At 38.9% G+C, this 14,448-nt stretch overlaps 1 protein-coding gene across 1 annotated transcript; it reads right to left on the bottom strand.

Annotated features, from left to right (window-relative positions):
• Positions 1–761: 761 nt before the first annotated feature.
• Positions 762–14,207, bottom strand: si:ch73-267c23.10 (serine incorporator 1). The gene is made up of 10 exons (XM_041034065.1): positions 13,914–14,207; positions 10,701–10,862; positions 8,937–9,130; positions 7,211–7,290; positions 6,958–7,095; positions 6,613–6,782; positions 4,758–4,848; positions 4,331–4,532; positions 3,851–4,078; positions 762–2,871 (listed from the first exon to the last, which is right to left on the bottom strand). The coding sequence occupies exons 1-10, from the start codon at positions 13,950–13,952 to the stop codon at positions 2,736–2,738; spliced, it is 1,440 nt and encodes a 479-aa protein (XP_040889999.1). The 5' UTR covers positions 13,953–14,207; the 3' UTR covers positions 762–2,735.
• Positions 14,208–14,448: the final 241 nt, after the last annotated feature.

Genomic DNA, 14,448 nt, shown 5'->3' on the forward strand with positions numbered 1-14,448 from the left:
GCAGCAAGTAAAGAGTGCAGCTTTGGACTGGTCTGAGATCAAAGAGTCGCTGGTTCAATCCCTCGACCAAGAACAACGGATAAGGGTGGTGGTGAAGGAGATGCAGCCCCCCTCCCTCTGCGACCATGGCTGTGGTGCCCCTGAGCAAGGCACCGATCCACCTCTGCTCCCCGGGTGCCTTAGTTGGCAGCCCTCTGCCCCTGCATCTCTTGCACATGTGCATGCTTGTGTGTGTGTGTGTGTGTGTGTGTGTTTGGTTCACTTGTTGTGGGTAAAATGCATAATAATTAATTTCCCCAGTTTGAGGGATAATAAAAGTAAGAAACTAAAACTTAACTTACTTAACTCATTATTTAGTTATTAATGGAAACTTAATTCTTCATTCAGTTTTGATTTCTGTGTTGTCTTATAGGACAACTTCACATTTTTGTTTGTTCAGCTGATCTGCTGTGTGCACCAACTAAGAGACTCCAGGCTACACAAGTGTGTTCATGTGGCAGAGGCTGAGAGTTAATTACAAGCAACATCGTCAGAACCATGAATAAAGTCCTTAATATGATAAGAGAGGAAACAGTGACATGCAGGTAAACTCACTTATAGATACACAACACTAATATTTATCAAGGTGAAATGTAAACAGCATGATCATATGACTAGAATGGAAAAGAAACACTGGAAATAATGTACAATTGATAAAGTCAGACTGAAGATTTACTGTAAATAAGAACAAGAAGTTCCTCACTGAAACAGTAACAAATTTTTATGAACATATGAAACAGGAAAAAAGTTATGTCAGAGGGTTTCTGCTGCCAAAGCAAAGAGGAGAGAAGCAGTTCATGTCTGATGAGGTCAATCTGACTGAACTGTTAATTTATCAGATGAAAAATTTAAGTGTGTAGATCATTTTACTAATAAAAACATCAGTGTTTAGTTTGAATGAACAATCATGGTCACAGAGTCCTCGTGTTCCTCAGTCAGGAATTCTGTCAATCAAAGAATCTTTGTTCACTTCAGATGAAGCTGGAATATTTATGATTGTTTATTGATAAACTCTCCCTCTGTTTAAAACCAGAGTGAACACATTGAAAACCTCCAACAGAAAAAACATTCCACTCGATCTATAAAAATACTTGATGCTTTCTTGCTTTATTGCTTTATTGTAAACTCTTGTGTCCCTGTGAGGATCCTGTAGACAAATCAGTTTTTCCCTTGATCTGATTGGTCAGTAGTCAGGCTATTGACAGGTTTAGACAGACTCAGTCAGAAACCAGCTGCATTTAGCAGCTAAAGAGCCAGATAATAATCAGGACCTAGTGGAGACAAAAAAGTAATATTGACTCATTTTTAATGCATCAGTAAACTACGGCAAACTATTTTTAATGTGTTGTTGCAGTCTCCAGCTTCCACAGTCAGAATCATAAGACAGATGATTAAATCATGATAAAATCTGAGTTGTAAATCTGCCTTTATTCTTTAAGGTATTTGCATGATTGTTGTAAATCATGAGCTCAGTGCACAGACAGACTCACAAGAAGCCAAACTGCCCTGCTAAATTCTTGCATTTACAGATGACCCACACAAAAAAGTAAAATGTAAAAAAAAGGAAACATCCACTGCATTGATAATGATTGTTCGAACATTGCGACAATGTTTACATTTCATTGTTGATATAAAATGTTGCTCTGATAAACATGGTGCATGATGAGCAGGCTCGTTTATTTGTGTTATGAGTTTTGCGCATTAAGTCACTGTTGTGAAAAATGAATAAAGTAAATCTTGAAATAAATTCAAACTGCAGAAGCACTGCTGAGTGCTCATCCAGTGGCTACAGTCAGCCACTTTGGTCAATCACATTAATATTCTTAAATACATTTAGTTATTTAATTAACATTGACATTTCTCACAAAACATATTTTTTTAATTAGAAAAGAAAGAAACGTTCATTATAAGCAAAATCTATTTGGTTTCATACAGTGATGCAGAAATATGAGATTTAACCAAATGTTTGGACTGTATTTGTGTTCAGTGCAGTTTATGGTTTCATGTTACAAACTGAAATTTAACTCACATCTTAAAGACACCTTTACAATGAATATCTTGGTCATAAATATTTGGCAGAAACTTAAACTGACTTTGAGTCATATTGTGGAAATGTGTCATGTTTATCGGCAATGTTTTACTGTGCTCATGTACTTATTATTACTCCTGATACATTCAAACATCTCAAACCTTTACCAGACATATAAGGCATTGGAATGCACAGCAGCACACTATATCAGTTTACTACTGTGTGCAGTTCACAAACAACCCTCTTTATTAAAACCTGTGATGAGGATGGTTGTAATGGAATATTTATGTTTAAGCAATGAGAAAACAAAGAAAATGTATTTGATTAAATTAGAATAACATTTTTCTTGCTCCAGCAGAAATAAAAAAAAAAAACATAAAATGGAATGACTTTCTTCGAGGTGTGTTATAAAAAAAACATCTGATCCTCATGGACTTCTAATTAATGAGCAGCTGCTACTGACTGGTATAAAAAGACTACAGTAACTACCTGTACCTGAAGCAGCTTTTATGGCACCCCTAACCACACCATGAACCTCCACCAGAAAGTATAAATTGTGAGTACATTCTTACAGTAATATGTAGGCAATATGGCCATAGTATCTGTAAAAAAATAAGAGAAGTGGAGAAGAGGTTTGTGGACGATAAAGTGGAGTCAGAGTTACTTATCAGCTGAAGTCTCGGTTGGTGAGGATCATGGGGGCCACCAGGGTCCAGATGTACAAGGCCAAACACACCCAGCTGGAGGTGATCTTCACCCACACTGCAGGCCACTTGCTAGTTATGGTGTAGTCGGCATCAGGGCTATCAGGAAACACAACAAGAGGTCTTTCAGTCATCATCGTTTATCTACTCATTGTGTTTAAAGGCGAAAAAAATATCTTTCATCCAAAACAAAATATGATGCCAGCTGATGATGAAGATGATGAGCCTCACCACAGGGCACAAACAAAGACCTAGTGGGTCATACTGACTTTGCACTCGCCTCCTCTGCTGCAGAGATTCTGGCAATGAAACTCCCCCTCTGTATGTTAGGGAGAGCAGTTCCAGACTCAGCTCACAATAAACTGACTGCTCTGTAAGTAGATCCCTGCAAAGGGGGGCTTGGAGACTGGCCAGTAATTATTCAGGTCTGAAGGATCTGGTTTCCAAGGACCTGTTGATGACTGGGGCAATAAATTGTTTGAAAATAATGGAATGAAATAACTGGAATAATGTCAAGAGAATAGGTGGAGGTTTTCATAAAAACAATAATATGATGAAGTCCAGGAAGAGTGATCGTGTTCAGGGTATTTTGTACTGCAGCGTTCTCGGAGCAGATAGTTCAAGTAGCTACAGATGGAATGATCCTGGCTCTGATGTCTCTAAACAAAGTTAAGAGAATCCTCACATGTAGAAGCAGAAGTCTTTAAGTGTGAGGAGGAAGTGGAGGAGGTGACAGAGGTTATCACACTACAAAGTACCCTGGGACAGTGACTGTGTTTTTGTAGCAAAGTTCAGAAAAGTGTGGAGCTCTGGAATTTTTGACCGCTCACTGATATTTACCCAAGAGATCTTTCAAAATTTGGTAAGACACCTTTAGTTCAGAGTCTTGTTAAATGATACGTGTTTAAAGGCGTATAAAGGTGCCGGTGGGATGGAAGTGGGAAGACGACGGTAGGAAGACGACAGTTACCTCACTGTATTCCTGATTACAAACCTGTTTTATAAAACAGTGGACAGGCTATTCTTTACCACTTTAACATTAGGGCTGAATTGGACTCCAGGGAGGAGGTGTACTGACCTATACCAGTTGGTGAGGGTCATCATGATGTAGAGTGAGGCCAAGAAGAGCATAAAGTGGAAGAAGCAGTAGCTGTACTGAACCATGTCCCGCTCATTGTCCTGCACCCGCCTGGGCCCTGCTGACTCCTCTGATACGTCGGGGCTGCTGCCGCCCTCAGCCAAGATGGCTGAGTCTTTGGAGGCCATGGTTAGCTTGTTCACCTGACTGGTGCTGGATGAACGAATGCTGTGGGAAAAACAGGGACAAACAGATATTGTTTGTTCTGTTATAAATACCCCAAATTATTATTATTATTATTATTATTTTAATAAAGACCCTAAAGCACAAACCACAACCATAAGAGAAAATAGACAAAGTCACACGTCCATTTAGTGGCTGTGAAGACTTTGTGAAGTCTACTCAAAGAGACTGGCCATGGGATTGTTTGCAAGTAGAAGCTATAATATTTCATATCTTTATCAGGGCCAGTAGGTTTACCTGGAATATAGAATGCACAGGACAAATATGACAAGCCCCACAATACTCTCAGCATCCCACCACTGCAGGTACGGGGATGTTAGGACAGGTTCCTCTGTACCAATGATCACCACTGCTGTCTGATTCTCCATCTCCAGAGGGGCCAGTGTGGGGGCCGTGATCTGCTGGAAGATACTCAGCAGACTAGGGTTACATGCTCGGTCTGAGAGAGGAAGGAAAAAACCATGCATGCTGTTTAAAGACCTCCTTTGCAGACATGTTCCTGACTTTCACTTTCCTATTTCTTACTGCAACATTGCATACAATGCAAACACTTCAACATTGTCTTGTTCCTTGTTGAGGTCTAATAGATGACTATTATTTCTGCAAGCCATAACTTCATCATTATTGTGATTACAGGAATATTTCAAGCAAACTACAGTCTCACCAGGCTCATTGTTCATGGCAGACCAGGTAAGAAACATGGTGTACAGGGTGATGACAGAGGACTGTAGAAGACCTGAACGTGGCTGAGACTCCTGGAGACACACACAGATAAAACAGTCAGAAATCTAAACATTCAGAAAATGTACTTCCTACACTTGCAAGTTTGAACTAGAAGCTCATATGTGCGTTATTTCAAAAGAAAGCATGAGGAATACTCTAAAGATTTTAGAAATACTCCTTGATGTCACTTAAAGTATGGGAAAAGCCAGTACATGAACCTGTAGGTTAAGATTATTTTGGAAATAAGCCGTGATTCAGTGTTCAAGCAACAATTTTGCTTTACAATGTGTAAAACAACACCCTCTCTCTTCAGACCAGTCATTCAGCAGGCCTGTCAGTCTTTGGATTCCTAAGGATTTTGAGGTTTGGTCTTTTTTTGTCCAAAACAAAAATTTGTTAGTAATAAGTTTATTCCTTTGTTATCCCTTACAAGCTTTTAGTATATCTGACTTGCATCCCGCTACTTCCCAGACCATGGGGATTTCATGACACAACATTTTGTGTGGTTACAGGTTACATGAGAAAAAGCCCTGTTCATAACAGTGCATTCACTGTGTGGACTTTCTCCACTGTGGTCCTGCATGCTCCTTGCTCAGAATTTTGGCTCATGGCAAATTTCCACTCTAGTAAGCCTCAGTCTAGTGCTTTGCTACAACTGCACAATACAGAGTTAGGAAAGCGGAAATAAAAGAGTAAAGACAATTGTAAAATATGAATACCCATAAATCCACAGGAAGTGAGCAGAAAAACATACAAATGCAAATGTACAATGTAAATGTATGTATGAGGAAAAATCTCAAGGCTTCTTTAACATTAGCATACAGCAGGTCTAGGGTCCTGTCTCCTCTGGCAGTCCACAAACTGAGTGAGAGTATGGGTTAAAGTCCTCAGAGATCACAAAGAAAGCATTGGGCTGCAGAGACTGCAGTTTCGCGATAACAGAATGGTTGACATAAAACACTGTTGCCAGGTGAGTGGAGGGGCAAAGGTAAACAACAACCTAGGTGGTAAATCTGATGTCTGGGCTGCAGAAAAGTTTTACTCTGTCCACTTGAACCATCTGAAAGCCACCGATAGTAGCGATGGGATCAGCAGTATCTTCCAGAAGAGATGTCTCACATAACACTACCCTCAATAACAGGTCCCTCCCATTCATCACAAGGGCTGCCAGCTTGTCCATCTTCTTGTCCAGTGACCTCACTTCCAATGTTGAGAGAAGGGAGATATGGATCTTCTGTTGTCTGAACCTAGATCTCTTTCCTCGTAGATTTGTTCCTCTTCAGCATCCTCTGTGTGCAAGATACTTCTCCTGATTTCTAAGTGACCACAAATCTTGATGGTAAATCTGCCACTGTCATCATTGTTAACTGAATAAGTGTATAGCAACAGTAACAAAGGGGGGCAGTTATGGGGCCATTACTGTAACAACAATATTTACAAATGTGAGTATAGAGGTGTGCAACTGTGTCTCAGTCCATGTGTATGTAATCAGATTTTTGAATTCTACAAATTCACAGATGTGTGTACTCATTATAGATGCACGTACACATTTTCAGATATATGTGCATTTACTTAACTGCTTTTTGTTGCTGTGACAAGGAGGTGTACATTTTACTCTCTGGTCATTTTTGAAAGCATGTATATTATACTAGGACTATTCTACCGTATTGTAGTCACTGTACATATGCTAAATGTGCCCAGGCTTAACGGATGTTCATGATATTGTGGATGTTCTCTTTTTGCATCATTGCATCAAAGTAATGAATGTTTGATGGGAGCTTTTTTCTGTCCTATACCTGTACTTTGTGCAGAACAGAGACAACAGAGGCCACAATGCAGAACAACATGTTGAAGCTGATGAAGAACTTGTTAATGAAGCATCCATCAGGCTTGGTGTAGAAGATGAAGAACAGCACCACAGCAGAAAATGACAGGATGTAGTTGAGGGCTGTTACTGCCAACAAAGCTAAAAACAGAAGGCAGAAATGGTAACTATTCAGAAACACTGTAGGTATACAAGACATGTATACATCTCAAATCTTTTGTGTTCTTTTGTTGTATCCACCAATTTTATGTGTTTTTTGCTTGTTTCATTTGTGAGCAGTGCACTGTGTTACTGGGTCACAACTTGCGTCACTTACCTGCATACCAGACCCTGGAGTTGCTGGTCTCCATCTTTTCTACCCAGGACTCATTCCAGGAGTGTGCAAAGTCCACAAGAAGCACCAGCTGGATCAGAATGAAAAAGAAAGCCCCACCGGAGCCCACAACAAACCACGCTGCAACAACACGAGCACACAGATCAGTTATTCATCCATCATACATTATCAAACCTATGTGTATACTGGATGTCATGATCTGAGTTACCAAAAGTTTAAACTACAAAGTTCTTACTGTAGGTAAAAGGCCCATCTGGAATGTAAAAGGCACCGACTGTAAGTGCAACCAAGGCAGCAAACTTGAAGAACCAAAATCTGAAAACAAATTGTTAACTGACAGTTAGAAGGTATACAGAATGCACATTCACATACCCTTGATAAAAAAAACTGCTTAGGCCAGGCAGTTATAATATTCTTCTATTTAATTTGAGATCATATCTGACCCTCACAGTTAAACAATGTCCACTGCTTCTCTAAATATAACATTAAGAGGGACATTTGATTAATAAATAAAAACACTGGCCTGGTCTCTTACTGTTTCACAGAGTACCTGCAGGAATGGATTACAGCCTGATACTTGCATTCTTATGCATATTTGCAAAATGTGATTGCTTCTCATTTTCAGTTTTTACTAATAGTTTAATCTAATAGTTTAATGACCAATTTCATGTTTGACCTTTTATGCTATAATCAAATGAATGTATTGCTTTATCTTGTGTAGGTGAATCGTGTGTGTCTATTACAACCAGCATTATAAGACCTAAAATAACAAGTGCTTCATTTTGCACAGGCATATTATAACATCTTGTCGCTCCTGATGCCCAGTTCAACTATCACAGATGGGTCTTCTGTCAATGTGTTTGTGTGAGAGCGAGAAAGCGAGAGCAGGGGAAAACAGGGCTGAGCGAATAATTATGCTCCACACCTCTACAATGAAATAACAATGAATGTTGATGTGATGGCAGGTAGCCACAGTGAAAAGTGTAAAATATTTTTGGTTTATTATGAAACTGTAGCAGGTATTTAATGGGAATCACTGACTGATTAATTTATTAAAGTATTAGCTGACCAGTTATTTGGCGTATACTTGCCAGTTTTACACTATTGTCAATCACAAATAATCACGTGTCCAATAAATTGGAAATCACATACACAATTCATGCTTTAGTACAACTTAAAAAAAATAAAAAAAATAGGAAGTCCTAATGACTTTGGAAAAAAAGAGGGAAAAAAGAAAATAAAAAATAAAGAAAAAGTAAAGAAAAAAATTCTGATTGACATGGACATGAACTTGAATTTTCTCTTTTCATTGCTGGTCATAAAAAGTGATGAGATGGTTGTCACTTTTTTTGGAAACTTAATGAACTATAGGATTCATCAAAAATCAAAAATATAATGGATTAAGAAGGTACGATATCTCAGTAATAAAAACAAAAAAAAAACAAAACAAAAAAAACACTGCACCTGTAGCAAGGAATCACAAGACATCAAATGTGAATGCAGGACAAAGGGCAACTGCTGAACATGTTTATGACACTTCTGACCTAGTTTTACAGTTTGCAAATGAGAGGATGGAGAAAGCCTTTTTGTTTCAGTGAGGACTGACTGTGTGAGGTGAGAATAAAAATCACACTTTTTGCCTTTGTTTTGAGGTCTGTCAGGGCTTTGAAGGTCTGCATGTCCTCTCCTTCGCCTCATCAAAACCAAAAAGCTTCATTAAATACATTTTATGTTGGCCTGATGTTTGCCTGTCCTTTTGGGTTAGGGTTGTACCTTCTACACTTGTATAGTTTAAGAAATGAATCTGAAGACTCATAGATCTTTAAAAAAAAGCATGCTAAAGCTCCCCAGATGAATATAGGTTAGAAAAACACATTAAACAGTGTGGTCAAAACCACCTTCCACGCTGAAGTAAACTGGTAATAAAATGTATGTGTTGCTGGTGTTACTGCAGTCCTCACCCATTGTGGATGGCAGCGCGGGGGTCTCTGCTATTCTTGATGTTGATCATAAGGATGGAAAATCCCAGGAACCATATACTCATGCCAAAACAGACACGGTACACTGCCTTGTAGCCCACAAACATTTCACAGTTGACATCAGCCTGTAGGCCGGGGATAGAAGAGCCTGCTCCTTGTTTACAGAAGCCTGGGATCTACAGCAAATCAAAGGAATTCACATTCTAACTTTGCAAAGCATCTATAAACAAGGCAAAGATGATCAGGAGCTGACGCTCATATGATGCAGAGTACGGCTAGGTAAGAAAATTCAACAAAACTAAAAATAAGAACCTTTTAAGTGATGAAATTAACTATGACTGTACCCAGACTAATTGGCTCATTTGTTGATGCAGAAAGAAGCTGCCATGTTGGTCATGTGGTCACATTTTGAGTTCAGTCAACACAGTAGAGACCAGAACAAAGCTAAAATTATAGCAGTGGCTTTGAGTGGAAATGCAAACAGTTTTTTTCCATCACCTGAAACACAACCAAGTCATACAACATGACTGGTGTGTGGCCAAGGAAAAAAGTAATGAGAGGAAATGACACACTTGACAATGGTATGATTTAGATGCAGTAGTTTACAAATATCACCACATACTAAAACATCCTGTGGACAGAATGAGACAGGAAAGCTGACAATCAATCAAACTGACAATCAGGAGATTTTTTTGAGTAATTTTAAGAAAAATACATTAACTTTCACAAATACATTCACAAAGACACTGACATTATAATTTTAGAAATGGTTCTTTGACCACTGAGTTGTTTTACTGATGCACTCAGTGGTGAGAAACACACAACCCTCTCCTTTGCCTTGCCACTGATGTACAACATATGCATGTCAAAAAAGGGCACTGCATAGAAACATAAAAACATCTTAACAACAGTGAAGAGCACTGGAGGGAGCCTCATGATTTGGGACTTGTGCTGCCTCTGAACTTGGACAGCTAGCCATCACGGAGTAAGTAAACTCTCATGTTTATCCAGGTATCTTACAGGATAATGTCAGAATGGCTGTCCTGGAGCTGATGCTCAGGAGAAGCTGGACAATACAGCAGGACAATGACCCTCAACACTGAAGTAAATCTACTATGGAATTACTTTAAACAATAGAAGACTCTCCTCAGTGAAACTCACCTGAAGGTGGCTTGGAGTTGGCATAAAAGCACCTAAAGGACTCTCAGACTGAGAAAGAAAAACTGAACTGCTTGGTTTTAATTCTAAGCACCATGTCTGAAGGAAACCAGGCACCACTGTGTGAGAGCTGTGTTACCTTTTAACTGCACAATATCCAGCTTAAAAAAGTAAAATAGAATAAGAAGGAAGGGACTGTTATCAGATATGTACGTTATGTGCTTATATTAAAACATATGAATATTGGTCAACATATTGTCAACTGATTTTTTTTAACTCTCACATATGGATATCAGTATCAGTCTGTGGATGTCATTCAAAGCTACACCAGCACATCTTTGGCCATCTCTCCAGGTTAGCATTGGGTCTTTGAATTAGGCAGGCAACTACAGCAGAATAAATGCTGTGTATGCAGTATAGAAATAACTGAACTTAGCTACATCAATATCGCTGTAATGTCAGTGTAACAGATGCATTCATCATACATAGGATTAATTCTCATTCTATCTGATACAGAAGTAGAGCATTACTGTGAAGAGAAATGTCTTTTTTAAACACAATTACTGTATTTCCATGATTGTCTCATACCCTTTGGAGCTGCGCATCCACACCCGGCGAGAGCATGATGCAAGCAACGATGGTCCCCAGCAGCAAGATGAAAGCATAAATGATCCTGGTCACAGTAGAGTTTCTGCTGCTCGGACAGCAGCTGCACATCAGACATGTTGCACTGCTGCACAGGCATGGCACCTGAGGGCAAACAAAATCACACATTTCAGCATCTGAAAGGAAAAATGAGTGACAAATTTGAGGAAAAATCTAAAAACGCAAGGATACAGGGGTACTGGCTCATTACATGGCAAATCAACAGACCAACTGACCATCTTGGATTTGCCTCAGAATTTATGTAAATAATGCCATTGTACCCAAAAACTAGGGTGCTTTATTTTCTGCTTGTATCCGCTTTAGTTTCTGAGATATAGAGGATTTAAAATAGAGTTTGTGGCCTCTCCAGTCATGAAATCTGCAGACACACATTTCCTCTTGAAATGTTTTATTTTTATTATACTTCAAATAATAATTGTTTGTAATTAACTTAGGAAACTTAACTTTGAATCTGAAATGTTTTATTCAAACAGTAATCTTAACTGCAGTATCACTTTCACTCATATTAAAGTGCAACTTATATCTTTTGTGTACATTTTAGTCGATACTGAATACATCATATAGAGCTAATAGCTACATTTTTATTATATTTTTGTTTCCTCCATTATATTTTCATGCTTCTCATCTGGAATTGCGCACTTTGAGAGAAAGCTATAGCTCTAATAGTTGAACTGAAAGTTTGATGTTCAGTGATCCATAATCATTTACTTCATTAATTAGGCATTTATCGTTTGACTTAGAAGTACAGTTCCACAGGCTTCCAATTCCTAAAAATGTCAGAGATTGTTCATGTCTGATGTAATGTCAATTTATCATATAGCCATATATTCTCTTATAATGCACTCGTATATTCTCATAAACTCATATATTAAATTCTGTGTGAAGTACATACAACTTGACCTGTAATGGCCTAATGTACTGAGTATGCTGTTTATTGTACTTTGTGAAGATACCTGTTATGTCTCTGGTGTCTCCAAGCATAACTTACACTTTATCTCAGTTGTTCATAACTTTTGACCTTCAGATTGTTTTGTCTCCCTGCCATCCCGGGAAGTGAGAAACAGGCATCAAAAGCCCTGGGAACTTGTAACTCAGGGTCAGATCTGTATAGCATTCGTTGCTGATTGAGCTCTGTCCTTCTGCAGAAATTGATTACTCTGTAAATTTTATTTTTGTAATGAAACAACAAAAGACAGTTACTGTCTAAAGAATTTTATTTCACTTCTCCTCAGGTGGAAAGTATTTTTCCACCACATCTGACCGTGCTGAATTTTCTTTCACGTGGGTGGGTGGAGCGCAGAGGGAGTAACATTGGTCAGTTAACTGGCTATTGGCTTTCAACCTATCCTTACTGTATTGGTTACTCTTACTGCTAATTCAGCTACTTTCAGTTCAGTATCTCCCGTTTTCGTTTTACTAGGACTACTAAATACTGAAAATGTATCTCAAAGTCTGTTTGCACATTCTTATAAATTGATAAAAAATATCCTGTGAAAAGGCTAAAAGCATTTTGAGATTTTAAAAGAAAACCCCACTGACATAAAGAGATCATATCCCATGTTTAATCTCCATAAAATGTCCACTCAAAATTTCTTCTTATCATGATCAAATATATGTATAAAGTGTGTATGAATGTGAGAACAGCTGACAACATGGCAGTCTGATGCTCTGTTTAAATTGTAACGACTACTGATCCTACTACTACAGATTGCTAAACTATAGCAAAACATGACTCCTAAAACTGAGGGTGACTCCCTTTAAAGAAGACTATCTACTACTAGGCTATTCACCCTGTGTATTAATTTAACATACACCAGTATCTACACTGCTTTATTTGTGTGTCTTTCCCACACACTGACAACTGAGTGGAGTCAAGAGATAAGGAGGCCCAGAAAACTGTCAACAAGTTAATACCCCTGCCAGCCAGACAAGGTCAGCTTAGTGCAACCACAGACGAGGCCATGGTAATGTGAGCCAGATAATGGTGCATGACAAACCAGGTCAAGCTGTGGTGAACCAAAATAAACCTTGGCAATTTAGCATAAAAGTGACAGAAGCATGTTCCTCAATTTGTGTAACACACTTGCTTTGACAATTCTTTACTGAAGAATACAGAGGAAAGAAAGACAGTGCTGAAATAATTAGTTTATTCGTCAAATGACAATCTTCTGTTCCTCTTTTGAAATACATAACACGGATGATGTTACCATCAACTGCATCCATTATGCTGACAGTTTTTCTGAATATGGCCCTTGTTGTTGGCCCTGTAAAACAAGGCCACAAAGCACAGTTAATCCAATTAATCACGTGTAAGCAGATGACCAAGTGTGTTATGATTAACCCTTTCCTTTGCCGTGGGCCTCAAGTTCTGTCTACTGTCCCTCATGTTGGAGACATTTTTTGGCTGAAACACCTTGAATGACTAACATTTAGCAGGTTAGCTACAGGCTAGACTGTTAAGCATTTTACTGTTAGCCAGTCCGGAGCATTTTAATTATGTGCGTGTGGACACACACATTTGGAAAAGATAGGATAAGTTACCTGAAATGTCTCTGTAAGCTGTCAGTAGATATACTTCAATAAAATGACAACCTGAGATAACATTACAAAGAAAATAAGTTCACGATGGTGGTGGAAGTGAGCAGTGCGCAGCCATTTAAAAGGGCGATCAGGTACCGAAATAACCAATATTCCTCTAACTTCATTCTTTTACACTATAACGTATTGTGTCTCTGCACGAATTGTGAATTACGTGGCTATAAATCCAGCTATTTGATCGGAGGTCGGCTTTCCGTCCCACCAAAAATACAAGTAAATGGAATTTAATCCAAATACGTGCTGCTTTGTGAATAAACTACCCTTCACCCCGAAGCGCTATCTGAAGTATGTGAGGTTCTGCTCTATCTTAGCCCAAAGACGAGGGAAAGACTATGGTTTGTAACACCAGACATTTGTGTGGAGTTTGGCGTGCCAGTCTCTCCACACAGGGGAACGGGGTGAACTGTACGGTCCTCTGGAGCGATATTACCTGTTGCTGATTGTTCTTCATGCCGTCACCCTATGTAACGTTTCCCGTCAATTTAAAACATGGCGGTTGTAAATAACACATTTCACATTGGCAATATTTGAACTTACCCAACTTGCGAAGGAAAAGGCCGCCAGAACAGCTCCCATGGCTGTCCAGTTTCAGTACAGGAGCGGACAGTCCGTAAATCCGTGCTCTTCCTCCCGGTACTTCGCTGTCCCTCCAGGGTGGATTTCAAACACGAACCCGGTAAATCAAACGTTTGAGCTGTGAGGTAGCTGCAGGATCGGAACACGACCAGTTACACGTACAACAATCTGAATCCTGAATACTGGCTCGGTGGTCTGTTGTTGGCTTGCCAGCTACATATATGATATTTTTTCGCTCAGCGCGCCTGCGAGCGCGTCCCTTTGGGTTACGTCATTACGACGTTGTGAACTGAACACCTACCACAGTGGTGCGCACAGTGCGCCCAGTGAACTGATCTATTTTTCTTAAATAATCAGTTTCTTTAATGTATTATTTATTATTATTTATTTATTATTTATTATTATTTACATATGTTTATTTAAAAAAATATTTGACATCAAACTACTGTAAGATTTAAAGATAATTCATCTGAGAAGCTGGAACCACAGAATTTTT

This window comes from Toxotes jaculatrix, chromosome 3 (assembly GCF_017976425.1).
Source record: "Toxotes jaculatrix isolate fToxJac2 chromosome 3, fToxJac2.pri, whole genome shotgun sequence".
Lineage (NCBI taxonomy): Eukaryota > Metazoa > Chordata > Actinopteri > Toxotidae > Toxotes > Toxotes jaculatrix.

What these genes read in the sequence shown, in the direction of transcription:
- si:ch73-267c23.10 (XM_041034065.1), bottom strand. Translation starts at nt 13,952, where the DNA reads ATGGGAGCTGTTCTGGCGGCCTTTTCCTTCGCAAGTTGG. An exon ending in AGATGGGCCTTTTACCTACA is followed by an intron (nt 7,096 to 7,210) that starts GTAAGAACTTTG and finishes GTGTTGTTGCAG; the next exon opens with CGTGGTTTGTTGTGGGCTCC. An exon ending in CTCCAGGGTCTGGTATGCAG is followed by an intron (nt 6,783 to 6,957) that starts GTAAGTGACGCA and finishes TTCTGTTTTTAG; the next exon opens with CTTTGTTGGCAGTAACAGCC.